At 39.2% G+C, this 17,400-nt stretch overlaps 1 protein-coding gene across 1 annotated transcript in view; it reads right to left on the bottom strand.

Moving 5' to 3' along the window:
* Positions 1 to 17,400, bottom strand: part of LOC105529083 (exostosin-1) — an 80,227-nt gene that overhangs the window by 21,360 nt on the left and 41,467 nt on the right. The window contains exons 3-5 of the mRNA XM_011966132.1: positions 15,745 to 15,852; positions 10,472 to 10,591; positions 2,413 to 2,545 (exon numbers count right to left, since the gene is read on the bottom strand). Coding sequence (XP_011821522.1) covers positions 2,413 to 2,545; positions 10,472 to 10,591; positions 15,745 to 15,852 — 361 coding nt within the window. The remainder of the gene's footprint in view (positions 1 to 2,412; positions 2,546 to 10,471; positions 10,592 to 15,744; positions 15,853 to 17,400) is intronic.

Raw genomic sequence — 17,400 nt, 5'->3', positions numbered from 1 at the left:
CTTTGGCTTTTTAGGTACCCAGTGTCTAAATACACACACCATTCACCACCCTTCATGTGTTGTCTCTCCCACAGTGTTTGCAGGTGTCTGATTTTTAATTATGTAATAAAAGGGTTCTACCTGACTAATAGCACTTCAAACAGCTAGCTAGTGGGAAAAAAGGTGAAAGGAACAGCATCCAGGGCCTGTCTGTCTAGGTCTGAATCCCAGATCTACCACTTACTGGTGGTGGGACCTTGGAAAGAATACTTAACCCTCTGAGTTTCTACAGCTGGGAAACAGACCTGATAATAGTGCCAAACGTATGGGGTTATCTCGAAAATTCAGTAAGTTTGTCCCCGTGCGGTGGCTCACATTTGTGATCCCAGCACTTTGGGAGGCCGAGGCGGGTGGATCACTTGAGGCCAGCAGTTCAAGACTGGCCTGGCCAACATGGTGAAATCCCGTCTCTACTAAAAATACAAAAATTAGCTGGGCACGATGGCGTGTGCCTGTAGTCCCAGTTACTCCAGAGGCTGAAGCAGGAGAATTGCTTGAACTCTGAAGGCAGAGGTTGCAGTGAGCCAAGATGGTGCCACTGCACTCCAGCCTGGGCAACATAGCAAGACTCTGTCTTAGAAAAAAAAAAAAACAAACAAACAAGTTAATGCATACAAAGCACTTAGAATAGGACTTAGAAAATAACAAGTACTCAATATATGTCAGCAGCTATCATTATCATCACCCTCACCAACATCGTTATTATTTCGGAGAAGAAGCCTCCATATTCCCAGAATCTCTTCTTTGTGTAACAGTGACATAGCTGAGAAAAAAGTATGTGATGCAGACTTTTGCCAATTGGGAGCTCTGAAGTCCTAGGTTAAAAAGGATCATAGATATGCAAAACAACCACTGTCACCAAAGACACAGAAGTGAGATGGCTTCCCCCCAAGGACTTTTCCCATAAGAACTCACTAAGAAATTAGAGACAGGTTAAGAGCCTTTTAAAACTTCATTAGTTTAGACCCACTAATTTGGCACTTTAGTGGCTTAACTGCGAGCAACACAGTGCAGGGACATTCAAGTTACGCTTTGATACTGATGGGATAAAGGCTAGAATCAGACTCTATGTGTATTAGAGGATTATACAAAGGTTTTGTAGAGAAAATTATATCATCCAGTAGCACTTTAATTGTATGTTAAAAAGAAGTTAATCTTCCCAATATCTAGATACACATTCGAAGTTTTGCCAAGCAAGGAGAATAAGCGTGATTGAGGGGCTGCCTTTTAAACAGGAATGACAAGTCATTGCCTTTAAATTTTCCTGCAATAATTTAAGAAGCATCATTTACACACCTCTAATGTGATAACTCCAAATGAAGATCTAAATACTGTACAATAAATATACAGAAATTTTTGTCAACCGGTGTCTTAATCTGACCATTTCTAAATTCTAATTACATTACCCAAATGTCAACCATACACTGAATTAGAGATGGTTCCCATAACAGGTTTGGTTTGGATTAAAAGGTTCTTTGTCACTGGTTGATGCTTCAGGCCAGGAATTTCTTTAGGTTTCATCTCATCAGTTTCAAGCGAAACATGTACAACTTAGAAGGGTGAGGGTGTTATGGAGAACAATGGCATTGAGTGGAAAATCTTGTCTTTTTGCTGTATCAGCTTGGAAGATGCTTTCCTGTCCTAGGCTTTCTCAAGTTTAGAACTGTAACTGAGGGGAAATGTTCATGATGTTTCTAACATGAGAGCAACTGGGGCTCCAAATACATAAATGTCTAAGGCAATAACAGTAGCCGGTGGTAGAGATTTATTCCTCTGCCATTCCCTTTTCCCTACTGTGATTAGACTGAAAACTGCTTGAAAGCAGAGACTGTATCTTATTTGACTTTTTATTTCTAGAACCCAGCAATACATTAGCATAGCACATAAAAGGAGCATAAAAAACCTTGGAAAAATTAATAAATTTGTGCTTGTCATATATTCTTAGTTATTTCTCCTTTCCTCTTATTCAGTTTTTCTTTGGTACGGAATAGAGATGTTGGGATTGTGAAAAAAAACAAAACAAAACAGGGGAGAGCTCTCCTAACTCTATTTTATATATGATGAGGCGTAAAATGATAGCTAACCCATTGCCATGTTCAAAATGATTCATAATTTGAGGAGCCTATTTCTCAAAAAGAAATTACTAAATATGAAGTAGAGCTGCACAGATAAGAAGTTTTTCTTTTTTTCCATTTTGCAATGCTCTGTTCTGTTTTTGAACTTGATATGTCACTTATAACAAGACTCTAGAAAAAGCAATCTTCAGTGCAGGGTGTTAGATGGACCCCATTAGAATAGAAGAACAAAGGCCCTTAGTTCTGTATGACATCTTCAGGGTAAACAAGGGCAACTCCCTGGAGGAAATTCACTTACCTAAATTAGCATAGTAGTAAGGAAAATCTCCCAGATAAGATGAATACTGTGGTAGTACGAACAATCCTCCAGGATGTTTGTTCCATATTAAACTGTTACGTGATATGTGCTTGAATATTCTGTCCTGAATAATCTAGAAAACAAAACATAGCACACAGTGAGAATGAGATCCTGATGCTATGTGGAAGGAATGATGCCCAATCCACATTTGAAAGATGGCGGCAGTCAGAGTGGCGACTCTACCCTCCCTCCCACTCTAATTCTCCAGATAAAAACGTCTGCGAGACGGAGAGAGTAATGGAGCAATGAAAAAGAGTAACAGAAAGATATGAATTATAGCCAATCAAAGTTCCTAATTAAACTTCAGTTAAACCATAAATTCTACCCTGTCTTTGTATAATAATGAGTCCATGCTCATTCCAAAATAGACTGTGTGGAGCAGTTAGTCTTTCCCTGATGGTTAAACTTCTAAGAACTAAGATACGTTTGAGGCCCCTATCAAGACCTGTTCTCAGAGAACAGAGAGGTCAATGTATACTCGTAGACACTGAACGGAAAGCATATTCAAGACATGACACATTCTAGAAGCTATTGAGGTTTTCAGCTGTTTCTTTAATTCAAGAGGTAGATGTGTTTGCTTGTCATATTTCATTTTCCTTTCAAAGTCAATTGTAGGACTTTGGGTACTGGTTACTGAAGTTTTTCTATATTTCATCTCGAAAAGTAGTGAGTTAACAATTGCTTAAAACATCCTACATAATAGGACAAGAACCATGGCATATGAAGACTAATAATAGCCAAGCTAGTTCATTAGTTTCTTTGGACTTTGGGACCTTGCAGATCATTAAATTCTACATTTAGAGTCAAACATCCTCCCATCCCGAATCATTTGTCAGTTGAATGTGATTAGTCCATTTTATAGCTTTCTCTCTGTGACTTTCAAACTCTTATAATTATACCATCCACTCATTAGAATATGATTTGGCAAATAATTAACTTGGTACGGAATTTTATGTTTTCAGCAATTTTTTTTTTTTTACATTTAAAAGAAAAGAAAAAAATCCTGCCATAAGTCTTGAGATTTAAGACCCAAATCACCATTTTCCAGGTCTCCATTTAATGCAATGTGATTTTAAGTACAGACTATTTTAAATGGAGTTTTATTATTTGCTAAGGTTATTAACACCCTCATCTCATTCCACATGGTGACTAGATAAGTAATAAAGTGCGCTACATTTATCTTTGCAAATCTTATGTTTATTTTCCTAATGACAGAGAAGGAAGGAAGCAAGGAGGAAATTCAGAAGAACTCAAATATCTTAGTTAAATGACTTCTGCATCTTATCTTTCACCCAGATCAAAATTGCTAATTTTATATGGCTGGATAGAGGTTTCTAATTTGGTGGAGATTTTAGGAACCTAGTGAAAATATTTATTTTTACTTTTTGTGTAACAGGGATGTGTTAAAATGCTGTTGTCTTGGCATTAATTATGAGAAAATTGTCATGGTTGTGAAGGATTTTTTTACATGGTTAGCAATTTCACTTTGTACAACATTTATTCCTGTTTTTTATTATTTGTACTTTCCAAATGTACTGTCTATTTATTTCCTTTTTCTAGTTTCTCTTTAGATCCTCCTTTTTTTTTTTTTTTTTCTTTTCAAATTTATGTACCTCTTAGGATGTGGTCACTGAAATAAGTTTGGATATCAAGATAGAAAATAAATTGACAATAGACAGTATCATAAATCGAACCTACAGACAAATGGCATAGAACTCAGAGCTGTCACAAAATGGGTCATCATTCACATCAGGTCTTTGGATGTTATGCTTGTCACTGTCATAGACTTTGGTTTAGCATCACAACATTGCTATCTTTTGAAATTCAAGGATATGATAATAAGATATAGCACTCTTCTGAAATAACAAGCATTTTATACTGTCTTCCAATGGATCTTGACAGAAAGATAGAGGACAGGTATGAAAGCAGTAGCAAATGTTGAATTTAACCTGGGTCAAGCAATTTGCCACCTTTGTGTATTATTTTCCTCATCTGTAATAAAGCAATAAAATATCACATTAATTATAACAATGTCTCAGAATTTAAGAATAGCTGCCTAAGTTGTTATACTTAAGACTTCATTTTTGCCTTTAAGAAGAAACTCACTCCTGTGTTTGTTTTCTAGGCATTGGTTTCTCCATTTATTACATAGTGGCAATAGTATAGATATTATATATTACAGATATGTTTCCATATTAATAGTATTCATGATTCATTTTTCTTAATGATCAGTTCAGCATTTTTTCCATGCAAAGCAATGAACATATTTATGAATATGAATAAAATTTTCCACATTTAAGACTGATTCTTCTTCTTCTTTTTTTTTTTTTTTTTGAGACAGGGTCTCATACAGTTACCCAGGCTGGAGTACAGTGGTGTGGTCACGGCTCTCCGCAGCCTCAAACTTCTGGGCTCAAAGGATACTCTCACCTCAGCCTCCTGAGTAGTTGGGACCACAGGGGAGGGTCACCACACCCAGCTAACTTTTTTATTTTTATTTTTTGTAGAGATGGGGTCTCACTATGTTGCTCAGGCTGGTCTCAAACTCCTGAGCTCAAGCAATCCTTTCTCCCCGGCCTCACAAAGGGTTGGGACTACAGGTGTGAGCCACCGTTCCAGACCAGAATTGATTCTGTAGGACCTTGTCAAAGGGTGTAAGTACTTTTAAGGCTACTCATAAGTATTGCCAAGTGTCTTTCTAAAAGGTTTATATCAACTTGCCTTCTAAAAGCATAAAGAAATATGGATTTCATTTCACCATACAGAAAGATCATTTTTTCCCCTCTGCAATTCTTCCTATCACTACCCTGGAGAGCTCCCAGAATCTTTTCATGGCACTTACTGCTTACTCTTTATTGTTGTGGAAGAAGACATCAGATTTAGAGGTTGGATGCTTCTTTGGCTATAAACAAAATCAATACACACACACACACACACACACACACACACAAACACATAATACAAGACTTTTTTTGTTATGGTCCCAGATGGCCCCCTTGATAAGGACAATATTTCTAATTGATGTGAATTCAAAGGGAAGAATGACAGGCTCCTTATTTTTCTTTTTATGTATCCTCTGTTTTCCAAATAATGGACGATTGGTTACAGGTTACAGTCATTCTATGTAGCCCCTCATCTTGTAACCAAAGCACTGTAGCCTAAGACACACGATGCCACCATATGCCACTTTACTTGAAGCCAGATCAATTGTCTATTTCCATTATCCCACTGATTTTCAAATATCATTGTATGATAGCATCAGCAATACTATGGTTCGGATGTGCATGGCTAGATAACTGAAGAGGAAAATGGAGCATACTTCATAAAACTCCACTAACTATATACCTTCCTAGCTACCACTGGCTCTTTTCATATATTATTATAATCTCAAGCACTTTCTTTCACTCATCTTGATTACAACTAAGCTCCAATGATTCAATCCTTAGTGCCAGGTTATTGTGCAATATTCTGACAAATAATGGAATCCATGAAGGAGCACTGTTTTTCCAGTGTTTTATCATTGACCTCATGGTTACTTCTCAATTTACACAAACAAACTGAGCTCTACAGAGCCTCGTTTGATTAAATAGCTCCTTACTACCAAGATGCAGCATTAGAAAATTTCAATCAAACTGGAAAAACTAACAGAATCCTAGACAGAGCTCTGTACAATGAAATGTACTAACAACTTGACCCTGGCATTGAAGAGAAAATGAGATGTCCTGTTTTCAACTGAGTCTAAGCACTCTACCTACAACTCTAGGGCTCACAATGTTTGAAGACTCCAGAATCCCATTCCCATGGCCTAGAATATAGCAAGCAAGGAGAAAGACCTAGAGTCTGAGTACAGAGCATCCTTAGGCCAGGATCTTCAAGTCTATGCCGTAACTGTGAGTAACTGAATTATTCTCATGCCTTAGTAGCTCCAGCAGTGACTAAATGAAGTATGTTATCTGAGTTCTAAGCCAAGTTCACATTTTTGATACGTGATACTTAAACTGTTCTTATAAACACATTCGCTGTGTTATTTGTGTCTGTGGATGGCATTTTCTTCTATTTCCCCTGATTTTCTGATTATGTTGAATTCTGGGGTACTCTGAGTTATGAAGTATTTTGGAAAACTAGGTAGTACCTGTCATCAATTTAGTTGAGAGGTCAAACTGTTACAATCCAATCTTGGAACTATATGAAGAGATTTGACAGTTGCTATAAATTCGAATGAAGTATATCATCTTTAGTGTTTTTAAAAAAACCCAAAACTGTGTTGCTAAAAAAAAAAAAGAAAAAAAAAATTGCATGGTTTAAATACAAAGGGGAAAAGGCCTTTTCAGGTTCAGAGATGAGAACAGCTTGATCTTATTTTGATCCTATTCTGACGAATGTAAGACATTCAACTGTTACAATACAAAAATTGAGCACTGCTAACTTACTAGGTGAGAGACCAGATCCATGCAATAAACCATATGCAAAAGACATGTAATTAATGAGATACCATCTTTCATCTGGCAAATCAGCAAAGTGGTAGATGTGTGTGTTTTAATTATGGATCTGTGAGGCTGACAAGAGCACAGCAAAAGAGAGTCACGCCCAGACAGCTTGTGAGACTCTGGGTGGATAAAATGTTTTTGGATAATAATTTGGCAAAATATATTATAAGCCTTAGAAATGCCTAGACTCTCTGGCTTATTAAGATCACTTCAGGGATTCCATCCTAAAGAAATACAGATGTAGTTTAAGATACATGTAGAAAGTCATTTGCTTGGATAAAGATATAGTTAGCTCTAAAAAAGAAATAATTAAAAAGAACATTAACAGTAAATAATGGCATATTGGTTTAATAGAAGTTCACGATAGGATGTATAATAGAGTAAAAAAAGTTAAAACACTGAAACGTGGTCTGAATGTATTAGAGGTAAACAACTAATAGGATAGAATTAAAAGGCCAGAAACAACCCAAAGATACATAAAAATGGCAGAGAAAACACTGAAGAAAGAAATGCATTGGGGCTAGGCACGGTGGCTCATGCCTGTAATCCCAGCACTTTGGGAGGCCGATGCAGGCAGATCACTTGAGGTCAGGAGTTGGAGAGCAGCCTGGCCCATATGGTGAAACCCCATCTCCATGGCACATGCTTGTAATCCTAGCTACTTGGGAGGCTGAGGCCTGAGAAAGCGCTTCAACCCAGGAGGCGGAGGTTGCAGTGAGCTGAGATGGTGCCACTGTACTCCAGCCTGGGGGACAGGGTGAGACTCTGTCTCAAAAACAAACAAACAAAAAAAAAACCAAAAAAACTTAGCATTTGGCATATTATTTGAAACAGGACTTCAAATTCAAGGAATTTATCCTAAGGAAGTAATATCGAATCTGCACAATAATTTGACCTTGAGATGATTTACTGCAATGATGTACATAAAGATAAAAAGCCAGAAACAACTGGAATCTACCCAAATTGGGGATTAATTTAAATAATTAGATGATATCATAAATGGAATATCATATAGTCATTAATTATAGAAAAAATCTAATAACATGAGAAAATATTAACATTATTAAGCAGAAAAACAGGTTATAATGCAAGTATATGAAGACTCCTTTTTAAAACTAAAACTACCACAAATTTTAAATTTACATATAAAAATGAATATATATGTTTGTGTGGATATATATGTCAATAGTGGTTTTGTATGAAGGAATTATTTTATATTTTATGCTTTAAGTGTTTTCTATTAGTTTCTAAAATGAATGTGTCCTTATTTAATAATCACTCCTGTAATCCCACCACTTGGGTAGTCGAGGCAGGAGGATTGCTTGAGCCAGGAGTTCAAGACCAGTCTGGGCCACATAACGAGACCTCGTCTGCACAAAAAATAAAAAATTAGCCAGGCATAGTAGCTCGCACCCATGGTCCCAGCTACTCAGAAGGCTGAGGTGGGAGGATTGCTTAAGGTCATTCCAGCCTGGTGACAGAGAGAGACCCTGTCTCAAAAAAAAAAAAAAGGCACTCTGCACTCCAAAAGGGGAGAAAAAATAACATTCAACATTCTTTAAGAGTGGCCTATGAAGGATCTTAGATGGAGGACAGGATTAAGGGAACTGAACAATGAGATCACTTGGACTCGGGAAGGGGAACATCACACAGCGGGGCCTATCATGGGGAGGGGGGAGGGGGGAGGGATTGCATTGGGAGTTATACCTGATGTAAATGACGAGTTGATGGGTGCTGACGAGTGGATGGGTGCAGCACATCAACATGGCACAAGTATACATATGTAACAAACCTACACGTTATGCACATGTACCCTAGAACTTAAAGTATAATAATAATAATAAAAAAAAGAATTATTAACACTAAGAAAAAAAAAAAGCAAAGGATAACTCTATTAAATACTCAAATCTGCTACTGTGAACAGAGGTAACGACTCAATTGATTTTAATTGAGGAGATTGCTTTTGGAGGGATAAAAGTTTGCTTGCAGGAAGAAAGCCCTTGGAAGTCATTATGATCCTGTCCCCTTCATGGGAATGGGCCTGGGTCCTAAACAGCCCTTTTTACCCAGTTCCAGGATGAAAAAAATACACACTATGCCTAAGAGGACACTGACCAGAGTTTGCCCTAGGGTGGGAGCAGGAGCCCAAGCTCAGCGTGGGGTGGATAAATGCCCCGGTGTGCCTGGAGCATGACCAGCACTGGCTCTGATAGTCAGGATGGCAAGAAAACAGTGATGTGGACCAAGTAGAGTAACTTCAGTTTCTTCGTATTACTCAGACTTCTCAATGTAGGTTCCACATCACATTAGCTTTTAGAGCAGTCATCACTTTTCCCGAGTGAATTCTCCAAAAGGAAGACCACGATGCCCCCACTTCATTTTGGGAACACCTCAGAATCACCTCAGTGAATATCTCTGCTCTCCTTCCTTCAAGCCTGTAATGCATGCGTGTGCAGCTTCCTGAATCTTTTCCTAGCTCTTTGTGCTACTTTGGTGTAGCCTCAGGCCAATGCTATCTGCTCTATTTCCAAAGGTTTTAATCATCTCCATGCTTCCTTTTTCTTTTTCCGTCCTGCCTTAGAAAAAAGCAACTTGAGGATGGGCACCCATCTGCCTAACAGATTTTCTGCTTTCACAAATTTAACACTTTCTGCGCCACATGGGTATGATCCTGACTCTCCTCTTAACACAACTTTGCCACACTGACGCTGGTTGGCTGGCTTGCATAAGACTTGAGAATTAATTCTGCTGTCCCCCAATGCCATTGGACTGTGGTGTCCAGAAAACTACTCATATTTTTAGAACGGTAGAGGATTTGCCGTTACTTGGCCATTATATATATATTTTCTTTCTTTCTTTCTTTTTTTTTTTTTGAGATGGAGTTTTGCTCTTGATGCCCAGGCTGGAGTATAATGGTGCGATCTCAGCTCACTGCAACCTCCGCCTCCCAGGTTCAAGCTATTCTCCTGCCTCAGCCTTCCGAGTAGCTGGGATTACAAGTGTGTGTCACTATGCCTGGCTAATTTTTTGTATTTTTAGTAGAGATGAGGTTTCACCTTGTTGGCCAGGTCTTGAACTCCTGCTCTCAGGTGATCCACCTGCCTCAGTCTCCCAAAGTGCTGGGATTACAGGAGTGAGCCGCTGAGCCAAGCCATTAAATATTTTTTTCTAAATGAACTCCAGAAACATGTCTTCAAAGGATGCCATTGAGTGTAAATGACAAGACAGTCATGACCCACATATCCCTGAAATGATGTAAGACGGAGTCAATCTCTGTGTCATTGAGTATAATTTCTCCCCATGTAGGTTTTCCTTTGTAGAGTTTGTCAGGAATGAGAGTATTTTCTTGGGTATGGCAAAGTTGATAAAAGAGGTTAACCAATATATCCGAGTACAGGAATCTGGTTTTGCCCCATTGGACCAATCACACATCACTAATAGCAAAACAGAAGGCTGAGAGAAGTGTATAAAGGACCATTATTCAAGCCCAAGAGCCAAGCGGTCTCACTTACCTCTAGTGTAGTTAATACAATCTTCTCAACTGAAGAAAAATAAGCCTCCCACAAGAATTGTGTCTGCTGTCTAAGTGCTAGGATTTTATCCTGATGAATAGACCTGATTGTAGAAGGAATCTGTAACACAAGGTGAACACATAGGAATTATAACCGTAAAACCAAGAGATGTACTTGATCAAAATAACCCAACTGGGTTAGGCTTTTATTCTTCATAGCATTCGACTTCTAGCATAGATCTACTAAAAATCATCAACTCTTAAGTTGAAATGACCTTAAGAAGTGTCAGCTACAAAGAGCACTTACTGGGAATCCGCCCCAGTGGCCTTTGATGTATGAAAGTTACAGTTCACCTCTAAGATTCAGAAGCAGCTTATGAGTTGCTTAGGTAAGTCTATAGTCACAATTGCTGCTTCCAGAAATCCTCGACCTTGCACAAGGTAACAACCAAATTTTATAGAGGAGTAACTGTAGGTCTTGGGGAAAGGCCAGAAGACTTTATCTCCCAAGCACTTCTATGATTGGTCACCCCAGGAACTATAAAATATCTATAAAAGGACTTTTTAGAGAATGTCTATGAGCTTTCCCATCCAACCTGAAGCTAGGGTCAGTCACTTTTATGTGCACATACCTTCTACCTCACCTTTGAGCCTTTCTGCTTCCCATATCTCTCTTTCTGCCTTCAGCCCTTACCCAAGTCTAACTGGATCTCTCAACTGTTCATATATGTTTAGTCATCACTGCTCTCTTCCAGGGTACACAGTTTTAAAGGAAGGACCTATATCTTGTTATCCTGCTACACATTTTCAGGTTAGCAGAGTGGCTTTTATATAGTAGTTATTAAGAAATAGGAGGTGAATATAACCACCTGAAGCCACCACAGGGACATCATTATTTTTAATGGTAGTACAGCTGCTGAATGGCTAGGCCCAGGGGCACGGGAGTCAGAAAGATCAAGGAAGGATTCTTCCCTCTACCATTTACTACCTGTGCTTTCTTGAACGAGTTAGCTGATTTCTCAAAGACTCCACTTCCTTACTCATAAAGTGGGGATAAAGTACTAAGGTTTTAATGATGATTATACAAGTGCTTAGCACAGTGCCTAAAACATGGAAAACTTAATTAATATAATGTACAATCACTACTATCATTATTGGTATCAGAGTGATGCTATTAAAAGTTGGACCAGTTGCTTAATGTCTGCAAGGGAAACTGCTTGGGTCTGGAGTTCTGAAATGTACTTCCTGAGTCTGGTAAGTGTTCTGGGCTTGTTCCCTATTTTCACCTACAGTTCAAGGTCTATTTCATTTACGGAGTCTATAGTCTTAAGGGAAGATTCCTTGTGATTAGCAATTGCCCTTTTGTGCTCACCTCTTTCTGCATGCTTGCCTCCATAACATATGACTAATCTGACAGATATGGGAGTCTGGGCAAGGAGGAGAAATGCTCCGTTAGCTGCTTTAATAGGAAAGTTACCCATGGCATTTGACTAAGACTGTAACAGAGTTTCCATTGGAGGGGAAGGAAGTGGTAGCGCATTTTTTAATTCAACACTCCCCTTAGGAGGAGCAATAAAACAGCTTCACAGTAAGAAGAGAAGGAAAAGTTCACTTGGTTTGGCAATGTCCAAAACCAGATACTAAATCTGTGTCCCAAAGTGTATACCTGGATTTGCAACACTGAAGAAACAGAGGCAACAGGTAAAGGAGAAACACTGGCAGGCAAACATTAGCCTGTAATCAGAGCTCAAGGTCAAATGAAAATAAAACATTCTTCGAGAAGGTAGAGAAATCATTCATATCATAGAACCTTTATAAGTCCAAGGAAACTGATTTTTATTTACTTACTGAGAAAGTCACCCAGATGGCCAAAGAAAGATTAGAAAAAAATTATCCTGTTCAATTTTCATAATCATACCCTCTTCTAAATGTCAAGAAGTAACTGCTAAGAGTTATATAGGTTGGCATCACTGTTTTATCGTGGCCACGAGGAAACAGTCTACTAGAAAAATGCCTAAGGCTGGGTGCAGTGGCTCACGCCTGTAATCCCAGCACTTTCAGAGGCCGAGGCAGGGGGATCACAAGTTCTGGAGTTCGAGACCAGCCTGGCCAATATGGTGAAACCCTGTCTCTACTAAAAATACAAAAATTAGCTGGGCATGGTGGTACGCACCTGTAGTCCCAGCTGCTCAGGAGGCTGAGGCAGAAGAATCACTTGAACCCAGGAGGCAGAGGTTGCAATGAGCCTAGACTGCACCACTGCACTCCAGCCTGGGTGAGAGAATGAGACTGTCTCAAGAATGAAAGAAAGAAAGAAAGAAAGAAAAAGAAAGAAAGAAAGAAAAAGAGAAAAGAAAAGAGAAAAAAGAAAGGAAAGAAATAAAGAAAAGAAAAGAAAAGAAAAGAAAAATGCCTAAAGCTATCATTGCTATATAGTCTCCAGAAAATTGAGTCTGCTGTGGTTATGAAAGGAGAAAAAGAATATCACAGACTCACCTACCAATGCTGTCCTCCTCTCTTAAATAAGATGCATCTTCATCTTACTATATCAAGTGCAATGTATTCTACCGGTTTGTGATACGATACAAGTGTCTGACAGCACTATGCAAAGTGCTCTGGAAGACAACTCTAACTGATTGAAAAGACAGAGTTCCAAGTTTTAATGGCATTTGGCTATTGGTTATTAATCTGCTTGTCCTGAGAGACAGGTATGGGAAAGTGATCAATTAATTCTAATTTGGCTGGATTGTTTTGGAAATCACCGAGCTCAATGAAGTCTTAATAAAAGGTCATGTATGGTAGCAAAACAAATGGGATGCACCAGAATAGATATAAGAAAGTCACATTAAGCTCTCTTGGTGACATGATGACAAGAATATAGGCAAATAAAAACATCCGAGCTATTCTAAAACAGGAAATGAAAAATTGTAACATAACAAAAAAACATTTCCCAGAGCAGACATTTGGGCTGGGTGCCAACTCTTTAAAACCATTGTTAATGATAGTACACAGTTGCTGTTCAATATGGAGGCAGCTGTGCAAAGACAGACTGCATATGAGAGGGAAAAAACACCAGCAAGTCTGGGTGGGTGGGAGTGATAAAAATCAAAATCTTCAGAGTCAAGCCAAAAAGTTGCTTCAGAAGATGAAATGCCCATCAACTTTGGTGAAATGGTAGAAACTGGAGAAGCAGCTAGGCACAGTGGCTCACCCCTGTAATCCCAGCACTTCGGGAGGCTGAGGCAGGTGGATCATCAGGTCAGGAGTTCAAGACCACCTTGGCCAACATGGTGAAACCCCATTTCTACTAAAAATACAAAAATTAGCTGAGTGTGGTGGCAGGCACTTGTAATCTCAGCTACTCGGGAGGCTGAGGCAGAAGAATCGCTTAAACCTGGGAGGCAGAGGTTGCAGTGAGCTCAGACCGCGCCATTGCACTCCAGCCTGAGTGACAGAGAGATTCTGTCTCAAAACAAAAAAAGAAAAGGAAAGAAAAAAGAAAAAAAGAAAAGAAACCAACAACCACAATTAAGTATACTAAAATGCGCTCCATACCAAAGACAAATTTTCAACTTATTCACATTAAATTCATGGGAGCATTGGTATATAAAAGGAAAATTATGGGTGGTGCTTTTTATTCCCTTTATTTCTCAAATTTCTTTTAATGATCAAGTATTACTTTTAAAATCACATTTAAAAAAGGAAGAAAAAAGACATCATGGACAAGCATGACATGCATCACGCTTGTTTGGCTTTTCATGAATAAATGATTTTGGCATACACTATCTCTGTATGGGAAAAACTCTTCCTTGGTGTTTCTGCAAGGACTTCCTTTCCTTAAGGAATCACAGTGGGAAATCATTGGCATAAAAGTGGCCCTTTCACAAAAAGTCCAGACCCCTTTCTCAATGAACACCTAAAAAATGAAGTTGTATTCAGGGCAGAATAACTTATCCCCCCAAAAAACAGATTCTGCCATATTCCTACCCTTGTTTCTGAGATCCTAGGTACCATGGAGATCACAAACTGAGTACCAGACAGAAGTAATGTTTCAGGAGCTGTGGTCACTTTCATTTGCTTAACCCATAGGTCTCTCAGTTATAGTTAGTTCATCTGTTATTTTAGGGAAAGTGCTGCATTACTTCACCAGTCAGCTAGCAGACTGGGCAGCAGCACAGAAGGAGAATCAACAACAGACTTAGAGGGCGGGCACGGTGGCTCACGCTTATAATGACAGCACTTTGGGAGGCTGAGACGGGTGGATCACCTAAGGTAAGGAGTTCAAGACCAGCCTGGCCAACATGGTGAAACCCCGTCTCTACTAAAAATACAAAAATTAGCCAGGCATGGTGGTGAGCTCCTGTATTCCCAGCTACTCGGGGGGCTGAGGCAGGAGAATCTCTTGAACCTGGGAGGTGGAGGTTGCAGTGAGCTGAGATCGCACCACTGCACTTCCAGCCTGGGCGACAGAATAAAACTCCATCTCAACAACAACAACAACAACAACAACAACAACAAAAGACCAAAAAAACAAACAAAAACAAAACGAAACAAAAAAACAGACTTAGAAACTCAATTTAATGGATATTCAAAAAATAAAAGGGCAAAAACATAAAAAAAAAAATCTACAAATATTTATAGTAATTCAAAGATAAAGTGTATGGTGCAATAAAATCCTTAGTAATTAAAAAAAATACATGATTGCTCCTGCCCTCAGATTTCTCTGTGAGTATTGTATCCTCCTCCCTAGGCAGCTCTTGAGCAGTTCAAACTTTTATTAGGGGCTGCTCATTTAAATATACATCCTGAAGATAACACTCGCTCAGACACCCAGACTGGATCATTTGAGGAATGATAACACTAATTACAAGAACAAGCCCTAGAGACCTCTCTCTTTCTGAAAATTAATCTGAAGGCAAGTGCAGAAACAGCGGAAAAGAATATGAAACAGTAGGGTAGAATACAAACTCTCTGGTAATGTTTCTAAAAATTCTGGCTATTGAAAGGGGTGGAGGTCCACTTCTTCTTGAAAATCAAAGCTCCCATTCTTTACCTGCAACTTCTTTTCGGAATATATTCTGGGGACCTGGGCAGATTTTGCTGGAAAGTGAACAATGTCATATTAAATGACTTCATATTCACCATGACACAGGTAATTTTCTCCTGATAAAATTTCTTTTATTGAGCTGACCTTTTGGATTCATCTTCTTTGAAAGTTTGGACGGGGGCAGCAATAATCTGCTGATGTGTTGAAGGCCACAGCCCCTTCCTTACCTGTAATAACAATCTCTCATCGCCTATGACGGCAGCTTGGTTCCAATTAATCACTTCAGAGAATGGCAACTCCCATCCATTGCTGAGCATCACAGGGACGCAGGCAGCCTGAGCAAAAAAGGGGACTTCGTGAATGTGAGGAAAACAACAGCAGAAACTGTTTCAATCAGAGGTGAAATCAGTACAAATTCAATGACTGGCATTTTTGATATTGCGTGAATCCTGGACTGCCTAGGCCAGGAGGAAAGGAAGCTTTTATGAGTTATCAAGTCACACGAAGGTTGTACATATCCAGACTAGATGTTAATATTTGCAAGTCTTGCCCTAGAATGCTAAAACCCCATTTCTATTCTAGTGCATGATCTGGCTGACCTTACTTCCATAGAGATGACTGGCCTTGCCTGAGAAGTTTTTACGGACGTAACAAAAGCTCACACCAACAAAATCTCAGTATAGAACCAACCTTGAATATAAACAGTCTTGTCAATGTAACTCCCACAAGTCCACGTGCAAAGTGATTTACCCGAATGTCATGAGCAACAAAGAGCAGAATGGAGCTCAGCATTCCTATGTAGCAGTTCATGGACTTAACAGTATAGAGTGTTCACATTTCCCTTGTTCTGCAAACACCTAAACCAGAACTTTGTTCCCTTCAGTGTGGAGTGATCTAAACCACAGTCATACCAATTTACAGTCTGTGCCGGGAAATAAACAGCCAAGAAACACTAGGTTAATGACAAAATACTGATTCCAAATAACTCATAATCCAAATCAGAGAACAATTTTTCTTTATGCAACATCCCAGGAGGCTACAAGAACATGAGTGATGGCATGCTATGCAGAACACACACGGAGAGCAACTTGGAAAAGACATTCCAGAGAAGGAAGCTCTTCTGTTGGAGGGCATGACAGAATGATTTGCAGTTAAGATGGCAGAGATAAGAAGTTATGAAGCACTGTAGCAAAAGCACAGCTTTAGGCATGGTGCAGGGAATAGAGGAGGAAAGAACACAGCAGCAAAGGGTCAAGGAATGGAGGATGAGAGAGGTTGAGGGCATGCTTTCTCTTGCAATCAAAGAAGGCTGGTTGCAACTTCCAGGTGGGAAATGTGGACGACTGTCTCAAGAGGACATTTCTGCAGAGTGAGGTTGATAAGCTGAGAAATTCCTACCACAAAGGCTCCAGGGGTGGAGCCAGGACCTCTGAACTGCAGAGCCTTGGAAGAGCTGGCCATCTGAGTAGTAACACCATGCTAGGGATCATTCTCAAAATTTAAAGGAACTGAGAGACAATTAAGATGCAGGCATAAAAGACAATTTTGCTTTTCGGGAATAAAGGGAAAGAGTAGGGCTGCTTTTTAGAGTCCAGCTAGGCTGGAACATTCAGTTACCCAGGAAAAATATTCCTGTTTAAGAATGGTTGACATAACTTACAGGAGAAAGAGGAGGTGACAGAGATTGTCCAAGTTGGTAATCAGATTTGCCTTCTGTTTCTAAACATGACCCAGAAGAATCCACCATTTAATTTCTTACATCTAAAATTACTGAGTAAATCCTCCCTCCACCCCCTACTTTTCAAAAATGTTTTAGATTTTCTTGAAAATATTTTCAGATCCTCAAGGGAAACCACACCTTCTCTTTAGCTATCGCAGGAGAG

The sequence above is a fragment of the Mandrillus leucophaeus genome, unplaced genomic scaffold (assembly GCF_000951045.1).
Source record: "Mandrillus leucophaeus isolate KB7577 unplaced genomic scaffold, Mleu.le_1.0 Scaffold749, whole genome shotgun sequence".
Lineage (NCBI taxonomy): Eukaryota > Metazoa > Chordata > Mammalia > Primates > Cercopithecidae > Mandrillus > Mandrillus leucophaeus.
Note: the sequence above shows the minus strand (reverse complement) of the source record. Positions and strands in the feature narration are given on the sequence as shown.